Source organism: Colletotrichum karsti, assembly GCF_011947395.1.
Source record: "Colletotrichum karsti strain CkLH20 chromosome Unknown Scaffold39, whole genome shotgun sequence".
NCBI classification, from domain to species: Eukaryota; Fungi; Ascomycota; class Sordariomycetes; order Glomerellales; family Glomerellaceae; genus Colletotrichum; species Colletotrichum karsti.
The window spans coordinates 316,234-337,035 of NW_024065939.1; the positions used below are offsets into that span (position 1 = coordinate 316,234).

The 20,802-nt window shown below is 54.9% G+C and overlaps 4 protein-coding genes across 4 annotated transcripts; 1 reads left to right on the forward strand and 3 right to left on the reverse strand.

The window, feature by feature from the left end:
* Positions 1-7,345: 7,345 nt before the first annotated feature.
* CkaCkLH20_10311 (gat domain-containing protein) lies at positions 7,346-9,154 on the reverse strand (the record flags this gene model as incomplete). The annotated part of the gene is made up of 5 exons (XM_038893025.1): positions 7,346-8,347; positions 8,403-8,783; positions 8,844-8,879; positions 8,934-9,010; positions 9,088-9,154. The coding sequence occupies 5 exons, from the start codon at positions 9,152-9,154 to the stop codon at positions 7,346-7,348; spliced, it is 1,563 nt and encodes a 520-aa protein (XP_038741680.1).
* Positions 9,155-11,463: 2,309 nt separating this feature from the next.
* On the reverse strand, positions 11,464-13,084 carry CkaCkLH20_10312 (ubx domain protein; the record flags this gene model as incomplete). The annotated part of the gene is made up of 2 exons (XM_038893026.1): positions 11,464-12,885; positions 12,947-13,084. The coding sequence occupies 2 exons, from the start codon at positions 13,082-13,084 to the stop codon at positions 11,464-11,466; spliced, it is 1,560 nt and encodes a 519-aa protein (XP_038741681.1).
* A 2,743-nt stretch (positions 13,085-15,827) lies between these two features.
* CkaCkLH20_10313 (uncharacterized protein) lies at positions 15,828-17,912 on the forward strand (the record flags this gene model as incomplete). Its single annotated transcript, XM_038893027.1, has 6 exons — positions 15,828-15,993; positions 16,047-16,147; positions 16,205-16,387; positions 16,435-16,579; positions 16,629-16,781; positions 16,828-17,912. 6 exons carry the CDS (start codon positions 15,828-15,830, stop codon positions 17,910-17,912), a joined length of 1,833 nt encoding a protein of 610 aa, XP_038741682.1.
* An 834-nt stretch (positions 17,913-18,746) lies between these two features.
* On the reverse strand, positions 18,747-19,364 carry CkaCkLH20_10314 (putative LSM domain-containing protein; the record flags this gene model as incomplete). The annotated part of the gene is made up of 3 exons (XM_038893028.1): positions 18,747-18,877; positions 18,952-19,023; positions 19,139-19,364. 3 exons carry the CDS (start codon positions 19,362-19,364, stop codon positions 18,747-18,749), a joined length of 429 nt encoding a protein of 142 aa, XP_038741683.1.
* Between the last annotated feature and the right edge of the window lie 1,438 nt (positions 19,365-20,802).

Consider the following 20,802-nt stretch of genomic DNA (forward strand, 5'->3'; position numbering starts at 1 on the left):
CCCTCCTTCCCGAGGTCTCCCACTCTCTCGCAGCTCTCACCCATGCACATTGCACACAGTCGACACGGCCTCTTGCCTTTACCCGCCTCTTCCCTGTCTGTCGTCTCTCCCGTCAAGACAAAAAAATCTTCCGTGTCTTCTTCTCCGGATGGAACAACGATCCCAATCCCAGACGCACAAAGTACCGCCCCCCACTGCTTCCCAGCAAAACGGAACCTGTTCGACCTCACTTCGTTACCGCGACCCGACTCGACGACTCCCATCTTTCAAACACTTCTCCATACTACCCAACCTGAACCGGGCTCATCCATCTTCATTTCCCAAAGACCCGGCAAGCTGGCAACGATGGTACTTGCCGCTCGGTACGTTACCGTTACCGCGCATCGAATTCCGGTGCTGATGAGGTGTCGGCCTGAGGTGACGCAGACGGCAATGGTACCCTCTCCCGTCCTTCCCTTCTCTGCCTCCTCTCCCTCGTCTACAATCACCAGCCATCAGCCATCAGCTTGTCATCATCAGACGATGAAGCATGGGACCAACATGGCAGATGCCGCGTGCCAACGTTGCCGCCCCAGCAACCTCTAAAAGTCCTCAACCTCGTAATCTGCGAGTCTGGGTCATATCTGGGATTCGCCGTCCTCAGCACACGATCAGCCCGGGATAATAAGATGACCACATATACTTGTCGAGATGATCAACCATTCGCTACTCCGAAGTCGAACGTTCTTTTTGAATTGCGGTATCCCGCCGGTCGTCAGAGAACCACTTCGTTCTCGGATACCTTGGCAGTCAACCTTGCTTTGCCTTGCTTGACATCGACATCGGTGGCATGTCAATCTCGCCGCCGGCGACAACGACGCTGATCGAGTCATCGCAACCCACCGTCCACACACTTGCCTCAGCTGTCAGCCAGCCCACAACCCAATCGCGAGCCGCGCCGTGAACGGACGTGCTGCAGGTTGGGGTTGACCATCCCATAACGAGCAAAAGATGGCTGCAGGGGCTGACACTTCAACTTTCATTCTCACGACCCAATCGCTGCTGAGAGAAGACGATAGACCAACAGACGACTTCGTTCCCTGCAGGTCATGTCAAGCTGTCTCACTCTTCACAAAGTTAGATGTGAAGAGTGCGAACCCTTCGATTTGCGACGCTCAGATTCCCGCCGTCAAGCTAGGAGCCCCTGTTCGACAACCTCCGTGCTCCCTGTGACTCTCGGCCCGCAAGTCGTTTTGGATTGGGATGGGACTGGAGTCCTGGACTGAACACACCCACCCGCGCAAACCAACCGGGACCCATATCCCAGAGCCACGGTGCATCCTTAGTTTTACGACGTTGGCTGCTTGTGGAGACTGGTATCCATTCCAGAAGAGACATTACTAGGACCGTTCCTTTGTAACCGGGAATATTCCGTTATCCGGGCTGCTGGCCAGCCGCCAGCTAGCAAATGGATGCGATTTGCTCGTCTGGTCTTGCGGACAAACCCTTGCTGCATCCGTTGTCGAACAAGGCCCCCAGATCGCCCTTGCGTGCCTGCTGCTCTACGGATACAGAGAACGAATTGTGCTCGTTAACGGCCGGATTATTTTTTGTTTTTCTTTCCTCGTCAGTGCGACGCACCGATTCTGCACCATTGCAGGAAACACACGTGCCAATGCGGCGCAGGTATGACAGACGCCCATGGACGATGTTGGCGCTCGCAGGCGCGTCTGGCATTGGCAATACCGGCCGCCGTGGTTTCACAAGAAGACATGATGACATGCGCGATACACGGCATGCTGTTATGTGTTGTGCGGGATCGTTATTCAGATCAGGGTACTCTTATCCTAAGAAGAGGCATTTCCACGTCAGAAAAGCCAAATGTGAGAGCATGTTGCGCTAATATGCATTTGGCGGCACACCATCCGCCACATCCACCGCTATTCATGTACACATGCATGCATACGTCGAGGAGCGAAACCGCTTTGGGCTCGAGTCGCGACATCGGTACCAGGAAAACGTTGACCAGCCGCATATCTACATGCATGCGGCAGCGGCTGCTATGCCGTTTAGGCGAATGATCCGCTCCCTTCAACCACAACGACACGACGGCTGCTAGGCACTCGCTCTTGCACTTGCATTCGACGACGATGAGCCGTTCGATTGAGTTGAGACTGTCTGCCAGTCGGTGAATCAGCTGTACTCGCACCACCAAGAAGCAAACGAGTGGACGAAACCACGCCAGATCATGGCAAACAAGCCTGTATCCGCCCTGATCAGCATTTCGGCATACAATCCCGAGTAACTCGCATTGCATTGTCTCGTCTCGTGGCAATGGCGTGTCCAACAAAGAGTCAGCCAGCTTGGAATACGCACAACACAGATGCACGCACGCTACACTAGTAGTGTACAGCATGGCAATATCTCCACTTCATCATCTCAAAAGCCCTCACGCGTCAAAACATGGCTGGCGGCCCTGATTTTAGAACATAGGCGCGAACTCTAATTCGGCCCGGCTACAACGATACGTGCGGCAATGGGCTGTCAATGACACCCGACGAAGCCAACCCGGCCTTACCATTGACTTATCGTCCAGGTCTGACCGACTCAACTCTCCATTATTCCAGAACAAAAAGAGGGCATCCAACAAGGCGCACGGCTCAAGCAAGTTGAGGGGCTGGTCGATCTTGTTCCATCAGCCGCATCGTCTGATCTCCGCTCAGGAATTCCAAAGATGCGAGTGGTCCATCGCACCCATGTTCAGCTCCCTGCACTGCCCGCTCACTAGGTTTTCCACGTTGCATCCTGGCTAATCAAGCCCTTGACGACTTTCTTCAGAGTCCCAGTCCCGTTAACCGTCAACAATCATTATGGATACCGACTGTCATTACATCCCTCGCCGCCAACTGCTCGAAAGGGGCACAATACGCAAACAATACCGCTGTTAGTTTCGTCAGCCCGAACCACCGAGAAACGAAACAATTCAACCCGCTTTCTTGCAGCTGCAGGTGCTAACTTGGGTCACGATTATCACGATATGAACGCTGGACGTGATCGTTGGTAGACGTCCTCCTCGACGCGATCGAGCATGCCCGGTGCTTTTTTTGCTCGTTGTACCTCTCACGCCCACGCCCGCATCCTCTGATTCAAGGAGAATAGGCGTTAGGCCTACTTGAGACCACGCGTCTCCAATACCTGAGTAACGCGGCGATTGCTTCCCTTTGATAGGGCGTCGTTGAAACAAGGCTGGCGGGGGAGGGTTCCGAACCATTACTCCAACATGGTGTACTCAGGTCAGGTCGACCTGGGACGGTTTGCCGCCCCTACACGACAGAGTTATTGTTGAGTGGTGGATTAGACTCTGGACGTCAACAGAAGGGGGCCGCCCTGACTTCATCGTCCCATATGCCGAGACGAGCAGTGTTTGCAGCGCCAGCACGACCCATCTCTAGTCGTTTCCCGTCATTTACTTGGGCTGCCTGCCGCCATTGGGTCGGACGCAAGACCGATCATCGAAGCCGTGATGGATCAACCTGGTAGTGCGGCCGAGAGAGCGTGCTTCTAGCGCTTCGAGGGTCGCGATTGGTGGCGCTCACGCCTTCCATCAAATACTCTTTTAGGACTGGCTTGCGGCTCCAAATGGCGGCGTCCATCACTACAGACACCAGCCAATGCCACTATTGGCATTCTTGCTGGGACAATGGTCACCATCGGGCATATTTGGATCGACTTCTTCTTTCCGCACAGCGGCGCCATCGCCTTGACTTTCAGCATACAGTAGTTGTTCACCAACAAAGCGTTCTCAATGAGGACGATGTTGCGAGCCGCCGCAGATGAATGCCAACGTGCAAGCCACCACACAATGGAGCTCAGCCACGCGAACTCGCGATCATCGTCTGATCCGGTCATTTTCACCCCCTTACGTCGAGAGGGGAATCTGACAGTTCGCTCGTTAGCGTCGCAACGTGGTAGGTGATACCATCCAAAGGGTGACACCATCTCAAAGTTATTCTGTCGACTCCCGAACCCACGACCAGGATAAGCTGTTTCCCCCGTCGAACTGCGCGCGCCGCTGCCGTTGGCCCGACCCAAGAACATGATCTCCAAAACGTTGCCTCGTGTGTACCTACCGACCAACCACCCTGTTCCCCCCATAGCTCGCTCAAGGAACCCTGCGGCCGAAACCCCCCTTCCCCCCATCCCACCACCTCCTCATCTCAAGGAGACAAGTGCCACCGTAACCCCCATTCAGGAGCGACTCCAAGTGGTCAGGGAAAGGAATCAAGTGGCTGCCAATATATGCAGACTCACGATCCATCACCTCGTTGGTCCTCCGATTCGCCCGATGTGAGATCGAGAGGGACCGGCCCAGGCCACCGAGACAGCCGATGGGAATACCACCACCACCGCCAACCACCCTGACCAGCGGGTAAACACTTGCGTGCCTACACGGGATTTCAGATAGATGGATTCGTTTCTTTCGTCCCGACGACGCGCCGGGGTCGGGGGTCGACGTACTCTAAAGCCCATTTGTCACGCCAACCACGGATTCTTTTCGCTTCTCGAGTGTCGATTCGGCATCGAAACCCCTCAGGGAAAAGAAGCGAGAGAGTGATAGACGGAGATAACCTGTTGCTCCGGGTATGTTGCCTAGCTTTTCGTAGAATTAGCACTCGACGACGAATCACCTGGCATCGCCCCCCCCCCTTGACAAATATCCGCTTCTTGGTGTTTTTGTCACCACGTTGAGGGATCTCACATCTTCGCGTCTAGACCTAGCTACCTACGGAGAGTTGGCCGCTGCAATTCAAACTTCAGTCTACGTCGCCGAAGGTTGTTAACCTTACCAAGCAATCGCCGAGCAGCTCTCTCACACTCGGGGGGTGCGGAGGGAAACGGACTAGAAACGGAGAGACGACGGACTACTTTAGCCAGAATGCTGCGGGTGTTTAGCACATACGACCATACCCACTGGAGAACTCGGGATCCCGTCCGCTCTCCCATAGATAAGCCAGTGAGGGCCGGATTAGTAGTTGGGTCGGTGACGACCAGCGAATACCTGGTGTTGTATGTCTTTTTGCTTTTTGCTCATCTGCTGTCCAGTGACCGTTGCCCAAGCTCCTTCTCGGCTTGGGGATTGACTTTTTGTTTTAGTATGAATCTAGCGTGAGTAGTAGGATGATGCCTGTAAGTATTTTGAACCTGATGATGCATTGGTGGTTTTCACGTGAGCGGTTCTAAGACCTCACTCGTCGCGCACACAGGGAAAGCAGGAGGATAACATCTCAGCTAACGACTCCTAGACTCTGAATATCTTATGGAATGGTGCTGTTAATGCTGGTCGTGGCTTGGTTGAGCTGGTGACTGATGATGCCTAGCTATGGAAACCTTTCGCTCTTGTCCAGAAGCTCCCGTCGCCAAAAAGCCGTTTATATCAACCACACAGGTCAGCGTCTCATCCCTTAACAACAGCTCCGTTCTATACCTCACAACGTCAATTAGAGAACAGTAATAATTAAGACATCTACTGCTCTTTATCCTCTTTTCGTAGCCCCCGTTGGAAAGAAGTCGTCAACATCAACCAACACAACAGCCCGGTCCCACATCACCCGACATCAGCGTGAGAAGTCGCACCTTCCTCCCCTTATATCGAGGTCTGCCTTCATTTATTCTCTACAGCGAGCAGGGCAAGGTGGCCCAGATGGTCAGGTCGGTCCCCTACACGATCCTGATCCGGACATGCTTACCCTTCTCGTTGGAGCTCAAAGGTTCGATTGTGCCTTTTGCCATTCGACTCCTTTTTCTTTCTCGGTTTGCTTTTCTTATGTATTTCCCGTGGATCCTATCTAAGTAGTCCAGCCGTAAGTAATGTCCTCCCAAGCAATTAAGTCTCCTATGGTCTCCCCGTCTTTCTACGATACACATGGGAAGCCCTTCCTTTCGTTTCCTGGCCTCTACTTCTTCCAGTGGCAACAGATTTCAAGTGCGGAAGGCGCATACGATGCGGGTTAGCAGAGCCCCACGGCATAACGCGGACTACTCTTGGAAAAGGAAGATGTATGCAAGTCCTCATCACACCGACGACGAGATAGGGACGGTGGCAGAAGTCGCGGACAAGATGTCCTCGCATCCAAGTAGTGAGAGAACACCATAGACCGAGATACATCTCAAGACCACGTTCATCCAATCTCCCAAGTCACCGCGCGATTCACCAGGGGCACTCATCGACTTCCATAGAGCGGTGACACCGCACGTGAGAATCCCAGCCCCTCGATGATCCTCGAGCCGGAAAGATCAAGAAATCGAGCCCAAGACGCCGCGCAGGATACAGACAGGAGAGACGAGTTCCAAATCGGGATGGAAATAGAAAGGACAACAAGACAGATCGAGATACGCTTCATCTCACATCCACCCACCGCGCGATTCACCCCGGGCCCGGTCGTCGCTTCGAATCGAGCGTCGGCACTGCAACCCCCCTCCCTCCCAATACGCGGAATCCCACCCTCTCGATACTGTATCCAAGAAGAAACGAAGACCACATCGAGAAATCGAGATTCAAGATCACGATGCGATACCGACTACGAACAGTGGGACAACTTCCCAAATCGGGAGATGGTGGCCCAACGCAGACGACCAACGGAGCGCGGTCCGAAGATGGTTCCTACCGCGAGCTCTCCCATTCACCCGGGAGCAGGAATAAGCAATAATACCACCACCACCAACCTCGAGTTGGGAAACGGGCCACATCGGTGCTTCGGTCAGTCCACCAACGCCCGCCTCCGCGGTCCCATCGGACCACCGTTTTCCCTCCCGGGGCGGAGTGAGTTGTTTGCTCCTTCGAGATCAATCGACCCAAACAATCATGCCTGCAAACCTCGAGGGGACGTTGTGGCACATGGGTCCTTTTTTCCCCCCTTGCTTGCGGGCGGACAGGTGCGACGACGTTGCCGGTGAGCATGCAGGTCCACACGGTTTGGGAAGTAGTCGCGAGGGAAGGATTCAAGTTGTGGTCTCTGCGAAGAGGGCAAGTCGTCTTCAAGAAGGGAAAAAAAAAAGATTTGGTATGCCAAGTAGCGTATCGTGGAGCTGCTAAAGAAGAAATGAGAAAAAAAGATTGATGGAACGTAAACGGTCTGATTTCATTTCAAGCGTCCCCAGCCATGCGCCGTGCTTTGCTGATGCCTTATTTCCCGATAACTGCAACTCTTGGCTTACGGAGGACGCAAAACTCCCCCACATCAAAAGCGACCACCAACACAGTTTCCATCTGCCCCCTACCTAGCGGTTTGTGAAGCCTTACCGGGTGGAACTGCTGCCGATCGGTATATGAGTTTGAAACACCCCCTGTCTAGACTCGGTGCCCGACTTAGTATCTGTTGACCGGCTCTTTCCTCTTGATCTTGGGAGTCGATTCATAGAGATCGTCGTCGGAATCCTCCTGTGGTGTCTGTTGACGGTTTCGAAGGTCGACGGTCTGGATCGGGTTGCCACTCAGGGGACCGGCCCCAGGCGTCGCGGCGTCGTCAGCCCCGTGCATTGTCACCTTGCCGACGGCGCTGTCTTGTCTTCCGACGTAACTCGGCGTCGCGTTGAAACCTGGATGGTAGGGGTCGAAGGCTAGACGCGGCTCCTCGCTAGGCAGACTTGGCAATTCCACGGCGTTGGAGGATCCGCCAGCTCTGCTCGAAGACGAGTATTTGGCGTCCGGCTGGGGATCTCTGAAAGGATCGTCCGTCGGAGCTTCTGAGTACGGCTTTGGCGGTGGTCCTGGAGGTGGCGCGAATGATTCGGCTGCCTTGCCCTTTCCGTTGCCTTCGGCCGGTCGTGATGGTAAAGCTGGAGCTGGTGTCGAGCTGGACGACGACGACTGAGCCTGCTGCCACTGTTGCGGCGCATCTGGGTGCTGGCCTGGATGTTGGCCATTGATAGAGTTGGGGCTGATTGGGCTGGCATTCTCGGACCGCGCTCCGACTCCGAGCTGCTTGCGGGCACCGAGGACGGCTCTTTGGTGCTGGTTGAGTGCTGATTGAAGCTGTTCGTTGGTGTCGATCAGATTCTCCATCGTGTCGTTGTCCGGGGAGGGGTTCTCTGCCCTCATGTAGAGTTGTATGCTCCTTGAAGCACTCTGACATCTGTCGGCAAACTCCTTGATCAAATCGTTGTTGAGGACCTCTTGCGGAGGGGTATTAATGACCACCTGAGACAGCAACTTGGCAGACGTCCTGGCCTCCTCCAACCGGCTTGTCAGCTCCACAGGATTTGGCAGTGTCGGATTGTTGTGATGACGCGCAAAGTAGTTCTGGGAATGAGGGTCAAACGGCGGCGCATTCATGGTCCGCGGGTCAGGTGGCGCTGAGTTTCTCGGCTGCTCAGAGACACGTTAGTCAAGCCAGTTGGGCCAAAGGGGGTTCGGGGAGACTGACCACTGCGCCATACTGCTTGTAACCGCGCTCCTTCTCCTTCTTCCACATGGATATCAGCTCCCCAAGGCCCTGGTCGTCGAACTTTGTCGTCTCAAAGTTATCGAGGGTTTCCATAATGATCTGCCTGACGCTGGGATCGCGCGTGGAGCGATAAAGGTCCTTGACGGTATCGGCGAACTTCTTGTCCATGTTTCGGGTGAAGGTTGGGCCGGGGTTGTCGGTGAGGATGCGAATCAGCATAATGGCGTTGTACTGCCACGAAGCCTTGGCCATATTATCCTTGGACAAGTACTTTCGAATGATGCGGGCGCATTCGGCGGCGGCTGCGGGGGAAGACTCGGCGGCCTCGACGATGGGCGGGAGGTAGAGGACTTCATCACCCTGGAGTCTCGAGTCAGCGTGCTATTCTCAAAACTCGGGCATCTTGAGGGGACGACGTACAGCGGCATTCGGGCCTCCAGACTCGCAGAATTGTCTCTATCAATTGGGTGAGCTACGCCGGTTGCACTAGAGGGAGCGGGAATCGCATACCACGCTACGGACCGCGATAGCTTCGGGAGTGTCGTTCTGCGGGTCCAGGGCGGACGTCTCGCTGGGTCCACTGAAGCCTACGTCGATCAGCACCTCGTTCGCGGCGACCCTGCATGCCGGCCGGAAGACGGCGACGCGGGGTGTTTCTACTCACCAGTGGCCGTTCGCTTTTTGATGGTGCTCATCATGCGATTCACACTAAGCCCCTTCATGGCCTTCATGTTCGCGGTCGGGGGCAGGCTGCGGGCCTGGCGGATTGGTGTTCGGAGGATGAACGTCAGGGGTCCTAATGCGAAAGACGGACCAACCGGATGAATGAAGTTCGGCGGTGACGATGGTAGGTGGGATAAGGATGATAGGTTTAAGGGCCGAAGGGTGTCTCGGACGAGACTTGGAAGAACAGACAGAAGTGACAGATGTCTGTGTCGAAGGACCAAGGTCGTGCAAGTAGGTACGGACAGAGCGAGAGCAGTTGGTAGTCCGTGGGAAAGGGCGGAGAGAGGCGGACTGAAGTTGTTTGTTGGAAGGAAATGCGCAGGGCCTGGGTCGAGCTGCAGCCTGGAAGTGACGCTCGGAGGTGGGAAGGGCCAGACGAACTGGGGGGTTATTTTAAATTAAACCTCAGCCCGGCGTCCCGCGCTGGCAGTGAATGGCAATGAATGGCACGGCACAGCACAGCACAGCGGGCACTGGACAGTACACCACGGGGTCCTCTAGGTAGGCGTGGAGTGCGTGCGTGCGTGCGCGTTGGTCCAAGGAAGAACTAGACCGTTGGAGACGATCTGCCGCGGGGTGAATGCCACTTCGGTCTTCTTGTTGGGTAAAAGACTGGGCGCGGCGCGAGAGCGGGTGATAGCAGCCAGAGCAGAGCGTCAAGGGTCGGGGTCGGGTCGGGTGTTTGAGTCTGAGCCTCCTTCTGCGATGTGCGACAGCGGAAGCCGGCGGTAGCGTGTCTTGAGTCTGTCCGTGTCCAAAGTAATGACTTTTTTTTAAGCTCAAGCTTGGGGTTTGGTTCTGAAGTCTTCGAAAAATAGATCAAGTCAGGAGACGAAGGTTCGACTTTTGAGTTGATGTTTGGATGAGTCGCACCCGCTCGCTGATCAACGAACTGCCGCTGAGTGCCGTTGCTCGGTAGGGACGTCCTTCCAGCAGTTTTCTTCGGGATACACGGGCGGCATAGAAACAACACGCATGAGCGAGAGAGAAATGACAGATGAGGGCGAAGGTGGGATTGGATAGAGCTCTCTCTCTCTGCTGCGTGCCTTGCTGCGGTAAGGTGTTGAAGCCAGGTACTGCGTCGAGACTCGTGCAGGCATGACGACGACTCGAAGGCAAACTGATGCGTCTAGCGGATGGCTGTACACGGGGGCCCCTTGCAATGATTCAGGTACGTACTCACCAGGTACACGATGAGTGTCAGCTAACAGCGAAACGGCGACCTACAACCCGTTTTGATATGACGGCTCTCAGCTCCGCTGTTACAACACGTTCGTTCTGTGAGAGCCGAGTCCAGCCCAGTGACTGGTGGTAAATCCCATCTTAAACCTGGGAATCCGATCTTGGTATTAGTCCAGATGTTCGCGTCTACCCACATTTATTCTGCAACATGGCCGTGATGCCACTGGACTGACTCAAAAGCAACGACAGGAGAGCCGCTGGTTTCTGGCGAACAAACAGGTCAATAACAAGGAGTGACAACAAAATGGGCAAAAACTGGACTCGCATCAACCAGAGACAGCCCCCGTTTTGACGTGTGCGGCTAATATCCAAGCATTCAAGGCATAATTCAGGGTCCTCTTCCACTGATGATCGAACGGCATGGATGGTTTACGGCGGTAGGTGCTAATAAAGGTGCAGTATTATTAGTGTCCATCCATCCATTGGGTTGGTTCCTCGTTTATCTTGTTGCCGTCCGAAGTCGTCAACAAATAACATTTCATGATGCCTTTTCCTCCTCCTCGCTATCTCTACTTTTCTCCTTCTCGTGTCTTGATCCATCGTCGTTTTCTACCGTCAACGGTGGTTGACAGAGCATCCGTCTGCCCCTCACCGCCGGCATTGGATTCATTCGTTGTCTCCTCCACATGGCTGCCCGTTGCACAGCCTCATTCTTCCACGCAAGCACTTACACCCTCATCGCGGCTGACCACTGACGTACATTTCATCAGCGCCACGAGACCTGCAGCTTCTCGCGCTGGTTGATCTTGACTTGTGGGGTCTCCAAGACGCCAGACCTCAAAGGCCACGCAAATCACCGCTGCTGACCTACCCGCCATCGGCTGCCTCTTCCCTGGCCGAATATCTCATTAGTCTGCCAAGCCGGGTTGCGGTCGACGTTTTCGGCGATTACCACTTGAGCCCGAGGCCTGGGCACACTTCATGATACTGTGACTGGTCCAAGCCGCTGTCATTACTGCTTACTTCATTTCCAAAGGCTCAATGGGCCGATGTGGTCTAATCTATCATTCGGTACACGATGCAGTCGCTGGGCCAAGTATAAGTCTCTACTGCGCCCCGCCAGGTACGTCGCTCACGACGAGTAACCTTCGCCATCATCTGACTCGCCATCTGGTGATACCTCCTCCACAATCAAGTTTCCTGAGCGCCCAATTTTCTGACCAATAGTCTCCTCCTTACTGGGCTCGTACACAACGCGCGGCATGACTGACGCGATGCGGAACTGGAACTCATGCTCGTAGTCCTCAGGCTGGAGTGCAGCCTTCTCCGAATCTTCTGCTGCCGCCATGACATCGTAACACTCGACGAACGCGTACAATGCCTCCATGGTTGTGTCGCTCCGGAATCGACGCACCAGCCTGCCGGCCCCAGACGACTCGGGCATCTTCAGGGCGATGCGCACAATCTCCTTGCTGCCGGCTGGTGGCTCTTCATCGATGGTTGTCGCCCGCCAACGTTTCCATTGTTCACGCTGTTCCTCCCGCTTCGCCGCTGCCGCTGCCTCCTCTTCAGCTCTACGCGCCGCCTCTGCAGCGGCCTTCTCTGCCTCGCGCCGTTGTTGCGCTCTTTCCCTGTCCTTGGCTAAAGAGCGTTCGTATGCCGAATCTTGCTCGTTTCTGAGAGTTCGCGCTACTTCCTGTGCTGTCCTCTCTGCCCGAACGCCTGCCAAGTCGGGCGCATACTTATTAATGGCAGTCTGCGCTTCCGCCAGATATGTTGACGCAGGCATAGGTCCAGCTAGACGCTTGATGATGCTCATTCTGGTGCTTCCTTCCTTAGGGGTAAGACAGACAATGGCGGAGAAAGGGTATTTTGTGCAGTTGTACTCTTGAGCAACTTGGTAGGCCTCCGAGTCAAGAATGTTGCCGCCCCAAAGAATGATGTTGTTGGCGGGATCATTAATGAAGGTGACCACGTCCGGAGCCAGAAGAGTATCTCGTACAAAAGAATCCGTATCGTCGTGCTCGGGCGACATGAGCACGACTAAAAGAAACTTGAGGTCTTTCTTGGCCAAGTCTTGGGCTTGCGCAATTCCTCCTTCAAACCATGGAAGCTCTGTGTTTCCATACTCCTCTTCAAACTCACGCTTAAACCGTGCGGCGGTATCGCGTGGCATGAGCATTCGACGCCCGTTGGTGCTTCCCAGACCATTGCCGGCTGCGGCAGTAATGGCCCGCGGCCGGAGTTGCTGCGGCAGAAAGTTGAGCAGGTAGAAGACGGTACGGAACACCTTGGACACGATGCTGTAGCCGATGCTGAAAGGCGCCAGCAATAACCCGATGAGGAACGGCGGCCGTCGGACTGTGTTCGGCTGGGGGACGATTCGCGGGGCGGGGTCCGGCCGGTCTCTTCGGGTCGGCTGCGGGCGACCTGAAGAGGCCAGGAGGCTTTCCTGCAGATTCTCATGTCGCGCTGCTGTCCTGGGTATGTCCTGCGCCATGGCTTCTGCGACGGGGTCGGGGCCTTCACCGTCAAAGAACTTGGCGATGGCAATCTGTAGTCGCAAAATGGTCAGCGAGGGCTGCGGACATGGTATAGTAGGGAGAAGGCCATACTTGGACGTTCCATTGCGATCGCTGGAGCAGAGGTATCGCATCCTTGAGCTCCTGATTTGTTACCTGGGTGTATTGCTGCAAAGCCTCTTGCTCACTTGCGGAGAGCTGTTCCAAGTCCAAGTCCCCAGTTTCCGCCATGATGCAGGGTAAAGACGGCTGTGTCCAGTTGTCGGAAGATTTCAGCAGTCCATGGGGCAAGTTGTCGGTAATAAGGTAAGGCGCAGCTTAGCGACGGCTTGCTCAGGTCAGACGCTGGCTGTAAAGCTGATGGTTGAGACGTAGACTATGCAGGCCGAACAAAGAGAACGGTTCAAAGCAAGCCCACGGGTTGGCCGGTCGCACAAGTTGCGGAAGAGTAGCAAAAGCTGAAGTGCAGTCGAGAGCAGCAGGTAAGCGTCGGACGTGGCTTCAGCTACCTAGTCGAATGGATGGGAGTGGGAGGATGTCAAGTCGGAGGTGAAGATGCTCCACTGGAGAGACAGGCGAGATATCTGGTCCAGTGACGACACTTATCCCGTGAATGTGGAGGCAGGGGGCAAGGTGTACTTCCGCACCGTGCCTTCCGCTTAAGGCTTTCTGGTAGGGTACCTGCTTTCCAGGGCCTGGTAGCTGTTCTTCAGGTGTCTTTCCTCGTCGTGTAAGGTACCTTACCGTACGGGAGGCAGGTCCGCGTCTGCAGAGAACCGCGTTCGGGGGTCGCAACGTGTTAAGAGGCTTATCGCTTATCGCGCTATGCGGATGCTACTCGTTAAATACGTAAATGGTTCATTGCATTATTACATTTTGCATACAATGAAATCCGAATCACCATAAGATGAAAGGCTGACGTAGCTAGCAACGTGCAAATGGAATTTCACAATGAAAGCAGCGTTCTATCACTTGCGTGGTTTGTATGTACTTTTCCAAGTTCCGCTTCATAATTGGGGATGATAGCTCGCATCCTGACCAGAGCAGCTCTAAGACGTCGCCTCTGTAGATCTTGGATCTTGAGTGGGAACAGCAGATAACAATGAAAACAGGGGGTTAATGTCGTTTCCTGGTGCTCAAGCCTTCTAGAGTCTGGACAAGTTTATGCGCCGTCAACTGGGAAGAAATTGGACATGAATCATGTTCTTCCTCCAATAATGCACTTATTGAAGGTCGATTTACCTAGTCCGTTGCTTCATCCTTCGGCGCCTGTGTGTGCCCTGAGGGGAACTGCCTTGGCGTCAGGTTGGAAGTTGGCTCGTCCACGTTTAGCGCCGACAGTTGAGGCAAGTGCAGCAGCATTTTGCATTTTAGCTGCGGGTGTGTCATCAACAAGTTACAACCCCCGGACCCCGATTTGAATCTGTGCTCCTCCCTCAGCCGTCGTCGGCTTCAGCGCCGTACCTGCCACTGCCTTAACAAACTCTCTTTGGCACATCCGACTTGCATCATTACCGGGCTCTTTACGATTGCGACTGTCGCCTGTCGCTACTCCCGCCGTTGCCGCCGTCGCCGCCGGTTTCTCTCCTCCCGTCGTCTTCTCCTCTTCGACCTTGTTTCTTCTTTCGTCGTCTTCCTCGTCGGGCGCGCGCGTACCTACTGCTCGGCGTACCATCCGTTATCCGGCCGACTCCAACTCCAATCTCTGCCGCCCGCCGACGCCTTACATCACTTACCCGCGACGTCTCTACTCTGGTGCGAACCGTCTGCGGCCGACTTCAACTTTGACGGCGTCGTTCGTGTGTCCATGACCGAGACGTCTACCCCACCACGATTGTTCGAAGCATGGGAAATGTCTGCAAGGATCAAGTGCGTCAGGCCAAAATTGTTCATGTTACCCCCCCAGTCCGTCGTCGCGCGCCAGCCCCACGCGAGCTCCAGTCCTTCCATTCTGCTTGCACTTCCATACAATTGCCCGCCTTTGTCTCCCCCGCCCAGCCCATGACCAAGTTCCACGTCCAGCGCGCGCGCGTTCAACAACTTCTACCACCACATGGAACCGACCCCCGACGACGAGATCATGGGCTCTGCATTTGGCTGACTCTCTGCAGACGTCGTAGCGTCGACCAAGGGGCCGAATATATCATCCACCGACCGTACTGATCATGGCCACCTCGCGATACCCGCAGTCCGATCTGCGTCGACAAGTCGGGTCGCCAAAGCCCAAAACCCGAGGCAAGTCGACGCCCACCTTCAATCCCTAGAGTTCCCCAGAACTCGAATGCTGACTCGGCGTCAATTGGTTCAGAGAACAAAGATACAGATTGCCGGAATGTCATGATATACGGACATTGCCGCTACGAGAACGCAGGCTGCGCCTTTAATCACAACCCAAACTCATCCAACTCGACCCGGAATAGCCCTCAGAGCCAGAGCAATCAGTCAGAACTGTAGGTGTTTTTCTGCTCCAAACGCGTTGCATCTCGCCCTATTTGTGCCCCTGGGAATCCTGGATACGGCCTCGCGAATACTCGAAAAAAAACGCCGAGACTGCCCTCGCAATCCGAGTCCCATCATCGGAGAAACAACCCGTAGCGATAATATAGATCGGTTCAATGTGGCGTTTGTTGGAAAAAGCCGGAGACCGTCCGGGGAAATGGGATTTCTACAGCGGCACGTAGGGACTGGTTCGAAGACAGCGATATTCTTCGTAAGGGGCTGGGACCGACGCGTTGTGAGGTAACATCGAATGCAGCAGCACTCTGGGTACTGCCAGACTTCTGTTGTCGATCCGAAACGGTTGAACTGGTCGGCCTACAGTGTATTTGCTCGGAGCGTAACCGGAGGATTTATGCAGCAGATGGACCCCTCCTACATCATCGGAGCTGAGACCGAGCTCAGCAATCACCCTTTTGTCCCTCAGGCACCAATCACTATCACAAAGCATACAAGGAGCCAGGGCTAACATTCAGACTTGTTCAGCTCGAGAAAGACACTCAATGTCGATTCACCCTCCTTCACTCCTGCTGGCCTGCCATCTGTAGCATCTCCGAGCGCCAACTCCTCAGGCACCACAAAGAAATCAACATTTTCATCTCAGGCTGCCAGCGCGGCAGTATTCACCCCAAGAGGAGCTGGATGTAAGTTACCTAAAGTCCTGTGGTCCAAAGGTTGCTGCTAACAAACCTGCCAGCTGCTACACCGGCTGCCCAAGAAGGAGAAGCATCATCAACAGTATTTAACCCTGCGACATTCCGAGAATTTACTCCCCAGAACTTTGAATTGAGTACCGGTGTAAGTCTACAATTGGAAATGGAAAGCTTCTTCCATGCAGATGGCTCATCTATCAAGGTTACCGCCAATGGCGCGACTCCGGATCCAGCACTCAATTATGACCCATTTACCATGCCAGGCGTCGCGCAAGCATTGCCGCCGACGCCTTTCAACCCTTACGCAGATGACCCAACTGGTCTCGGTGGCTCAAGTGCTGCGTACTTTCAACACCAAAACGCTTATACCGCCCCTCTTCCGCCGGTAAGGTTTGCGACTGTCACTGGCGAACAAACCACTGACACAAGCAGCTTCAACATCATTGGTATGCGCCTGTAGGGCCTTACAGAGAAGACTTGCTCCCATTTCAGAGACAAGTTCATGACTTTTTCCTACCGGAGAAGCTCCGCGAGGAGATGCAACGCAAAGCCGATGCTTTGCAGCAGGTTATGCCAAGTATGCACACCATACATATGAACAGAGTCAACAAGCTGACAGTCTGCAGACTCGACACTGCCTGCATTGGACAACTACTTCTCACTTGTGCCTCTCGATACTAGTCACCGAAAGAGTTCTACCGTCTTTGGTTTTACAACGTGGGTGTACAAGGCAACATCGTCCAAGAATGGGCGGACATACTGCCTCCGCAGAATCGAAGGTACGCAACGAGTTCGAGTTTCACCACCTCTTACTGACTCGTTCAGGCTTTCGTTTGACCAACGAACATGCTATCCGCTCAGTTAAAGAATGGCGGCGCCTCATGAACGGCAATGTGGTAACCATTCACGACGCGTTTACGACGCGTGCCTTCGGCGACAGTTCTCTCTTCTTCGTTCACGACTACCACCCGCTTTCCAAGACTTTGGCAGAGCTGCATTTCCCTCAGGCGGGTTCAGCTCATGCGAACCGTTTCGCCGCCAAGACTTCTATCCAAGAAAGCGTCTTATGGGGTTACGTCTCGCAGATCGCCAATGCCTTGAAGGCCATCCACGCGTTGAACCTCGCGGCGCGATGCCTTGACATGAGCAAGATCATAGTCACGGACAAAAACCGCATTCGTCTCGGCGCTTGTTCTATACTGGATGTTATTGACTTTGAAAAGCGCCGGCCTGTCCAGGAGCTGCAACAAGAGGATCTGATCCATTTCGGAAGGCTGATACTATCATTGGCCACCAATACGCCACCTAACCAGCTGACCAACCTGCCACCCAACCAGCTCAAGGGATTGATTGAGCAGATGAGCCGGACGTACTCCAAAGAGATCACTGACACCGTCCTGTGGCTTTTGACGCCGGCTCCTCCAGGCGCTACGCCAAAGGGAATCGAAGAATTCATCAGCGGGATTGCAGTTCACATGGTAGCAACACTTGACGCTTGCCTACAAGAGTCCGATACCCTCAAGTCGGAACTTTTCAGGGAACTGGAGAACGGCCGCCTGGTGCGTCTGATGGTCAAGTTAGGGGCCATCAACGAACGGCAAGAATTCGATGGCGACCGGACGTGGTCCGAAAACGGCGAAAGATACGTCCTCAAGTTGTTCCGGGATTACGTCTTTCACCAGGTCGATGCAAATGGTAACCCCGTGGTTGACATGGGCCACATCATTAGGTGTCTCAATCGGCTGGATGCTGGCAGTGACGACCGAATCTGTCTTACCAGTAGAGACGAACAGACCAGCTTCGTAGTCAGCTACAAGGAACTTAAGAAGGCGGTGGGCAACGCATTTGGAGATCTTCTCAAGGGAGGCAAACAACCTGCCAACCGGGGCTTCCAAGGCTCTTCCCACTAGGGTCGGGTCGGGAGCAATGCCATCAGCCAGAACGCGGGCCGCAGCTACTGCCGGCCGATGCCGAGAGCGCAAGCTCCTCCCATCAGGGCTGGAGAGGTGGAACCCCCTGATATCAAGACTACACAAGCAAACGAGGGCGTGGGCCGCAACAATTCGAACCAGGATCAGTCGGTGGATATATATAGCCCAGATATTCGAAGGCGAGGGATGCAAGCGAGCCGGCCACGAAGCATGCTAAGCCTAGGCATGAAGACCGTTGATATTGGCCTACCGCGGAATTGGAATATGGGTGGATGATTGAACCTGGATCTATGCTTGGGCGCGGTTGTGGCGCAACTTGGGCTGCGCTTGCACGGTACAAACTTATAGCAGCGAGTGCGATTCAAGCGGTCCTGATTTGGACGATCTTTATAGATGCCGAGGAGCCCTCCAAGTATGGGGTCTTCGCTTTTGAGACATAGGTAGACGAGATGACGCAGAGATAGCAGTAACGAAACAAATCTTCTTTTTTTCATTCCTTTCATGCGCAATGGCATCACCGGTGGCGCATGAAGTATGCCAGGCTCGCAACTTTGAGCATCCGCCCGTCGTGTTATCCACATAATCTCGCGGCACCTGCTCTCCTGCCTTGTAACCACATGTCCCGACATGTCCTGGATTCATGTCTGCCACTGCGGGTATCATCGTCTCGATCACGGCCACGCTGTGCATGCCGACAAGGGGCACACACCCTTTCGTTTTTTGCGTTCTTTCCCCTCCCAGCAGGCTCACACGTACATCATGCGTCATGTCCGTTTCGTCTCTGTTGTTCCTCGACCACGGCGGGTTTGCTTCTCATTCCTCCTCGGGCTGGGCGAAGGGGTTGGCTATGGGCTCGCTGCCGTCGAGCGGGCTGACGAGGACGAGGAGGGTGCCGCGGGCGACGACGAGGCCGAGGGATCGGGTGGTCTCGTTTCCTTCCTCGTCTGTGTTTGCGGGAGGGCTTTCGTTAGCGACTGAGGTGTTTGGGGGAGGGGAAGAGGGGGTTTCGTGTACGTACCTCTCATGACTTCCTGGACCTCGTCCAGAACCAGGTTCATCAGGGCGTCGTAGCCCTTGAGTGTGCCGGTGACTAGAAGCGAGACTGGTTAGCGATCCGGTCCGAGGTGCGAAACTACGGTCGGCGAGCGAAGAAGGAAAAGGACCGGAGTCCAGGGAAGGGAGGAAGAGAGAGAGAGAGCACGAACCTTCGCGCCCTCCGTTGAACTTGACGGTGATCTTCTTGTCCATGTACTTGGACAGGTCGAGGATGTTCTCCTTCTTGGGCCTCTCGCGGTCGCCGCCGCTGCCCTGGTTCCCGCCTCCGCGGTGGTGGTGGTCGCCTCCGCCCCCGCCGCGTCCTCCTCCGCGACCCCCGCGGTGGCCGCCTCCGCCTCCTCGGCCGCCGCCTCTGTGCGATCCTCTATCCGCCATTGCGCGCTCGTGTGTGTGTGTAGTGGTGGTGTTTTTTGCAATTGTGATCCGCTCGCTATCTTGGGGTGATTCGTTCGAGCGGGCGGCTGGTGTTTTTTTTTTTTTCGTTAGGCCTCGGTGTACGGGGGATCAGTGACGTCGAGGCGTGGTGGTTTGCTTCTCGCTCCGGGTGCCGGGGTGTGAGGTCGGTCGATCGCGGTTGATGATGGCCTTTCGAGGAAAATGACAGAGCTTGGGGGTCGGATGGAAGCTTGGGGTTAGGTTGGTTTGTGTTGGTTGGTTGGTCCGGGCTGTGGTGGGGCCTGTTCTTTTCCCCCCCGCCGCCGCCGCGCCGTCTGGTGTCCCGGCCTCCGTGATTGGGCGGGGTCGCGGTCACCTTTTTTATTTTTATTTCTTTTTATTCCATTGGTGAGTGAGGTTCACATATTCACGATATCGACAAGAAGGGTTATGAGAACTACTTCCTCAGTGGCTTTTACACTTTGATGCATGTTTCATTAGCCGACGACGCCTATTCCGCGATTTGTTTCTTGCAAAGTTTCTCACGGTGAGGAATTGTAAAAGTGTCTCGGCAATGCAAGGAAGGGTTCGATTTTTGATTCGAGACCGCCGTCAAGCCACAAGTGGAAGTACGAGGGCAATGCAGCAACGAACGGCTGGTCCGGAGAAAAAGGATGCGCAATTCGACTCGTCACCGGTTTGCGAGTTCCCGCTCGCCGCCTCGAAAAAGAAGGGTCAATCTAATTTCGTCCAGATCGACGAACTCCGAGCCAGGGCGCCGCGCTGATGAATTGGGCTATGCAGCGAGGCAGGGAAAGTGAAACGTCTTGGCGCGCGAGGAGGAGGTTCATACTCGTGTAAGTGAAGATGCGAGTGTGATTGTGATGATTTTTGGGGACCTGGCGGACACTGTCTCTCTCTCTCTCTGCCGCGCGTGTTTTTTGCAGATGCATCAGGCACCGAGTTGTTAGAATGCGGTAACCCGAGTTCCTCTATGTTTTCCAGGATCGGGCCGGATTGCTTGTTGGCCAAATTCATTGCCTGATCGGGGGGCCGGTTGGCGACGCGCGTGGGTGAGCGATATATTTGCCGTCGGGGTTGCGTGTGTTGCTGGTTCATTCGGCCGTTGTTCTGATTTCCAGGCGAAGTCTTGGCACACCGCTCCGTGCCACCCTCCCCCCCCAAAGAAAACGACGCGCTAAGCTTTACGTAGCTCTACGTCAGGAGGCCCGGGGGGGGGGCTGGCCGCTGTTCGTTGTTGCTGCGTCGTGGGACGGCGGCGGAGGTGGAGTTGAGCAGGAGGAGGAGGAGGAGGAGGAGGAGGGAGACGCGGCCGGGTCGATTTGAACAAGAGGGAGAGGAGGAGTTTGGCTGCGGGCGCCGACAGTCGAAATTGCGCACCCGCTCCGGTATTCTGGGATCTGGACCACACTTTTAC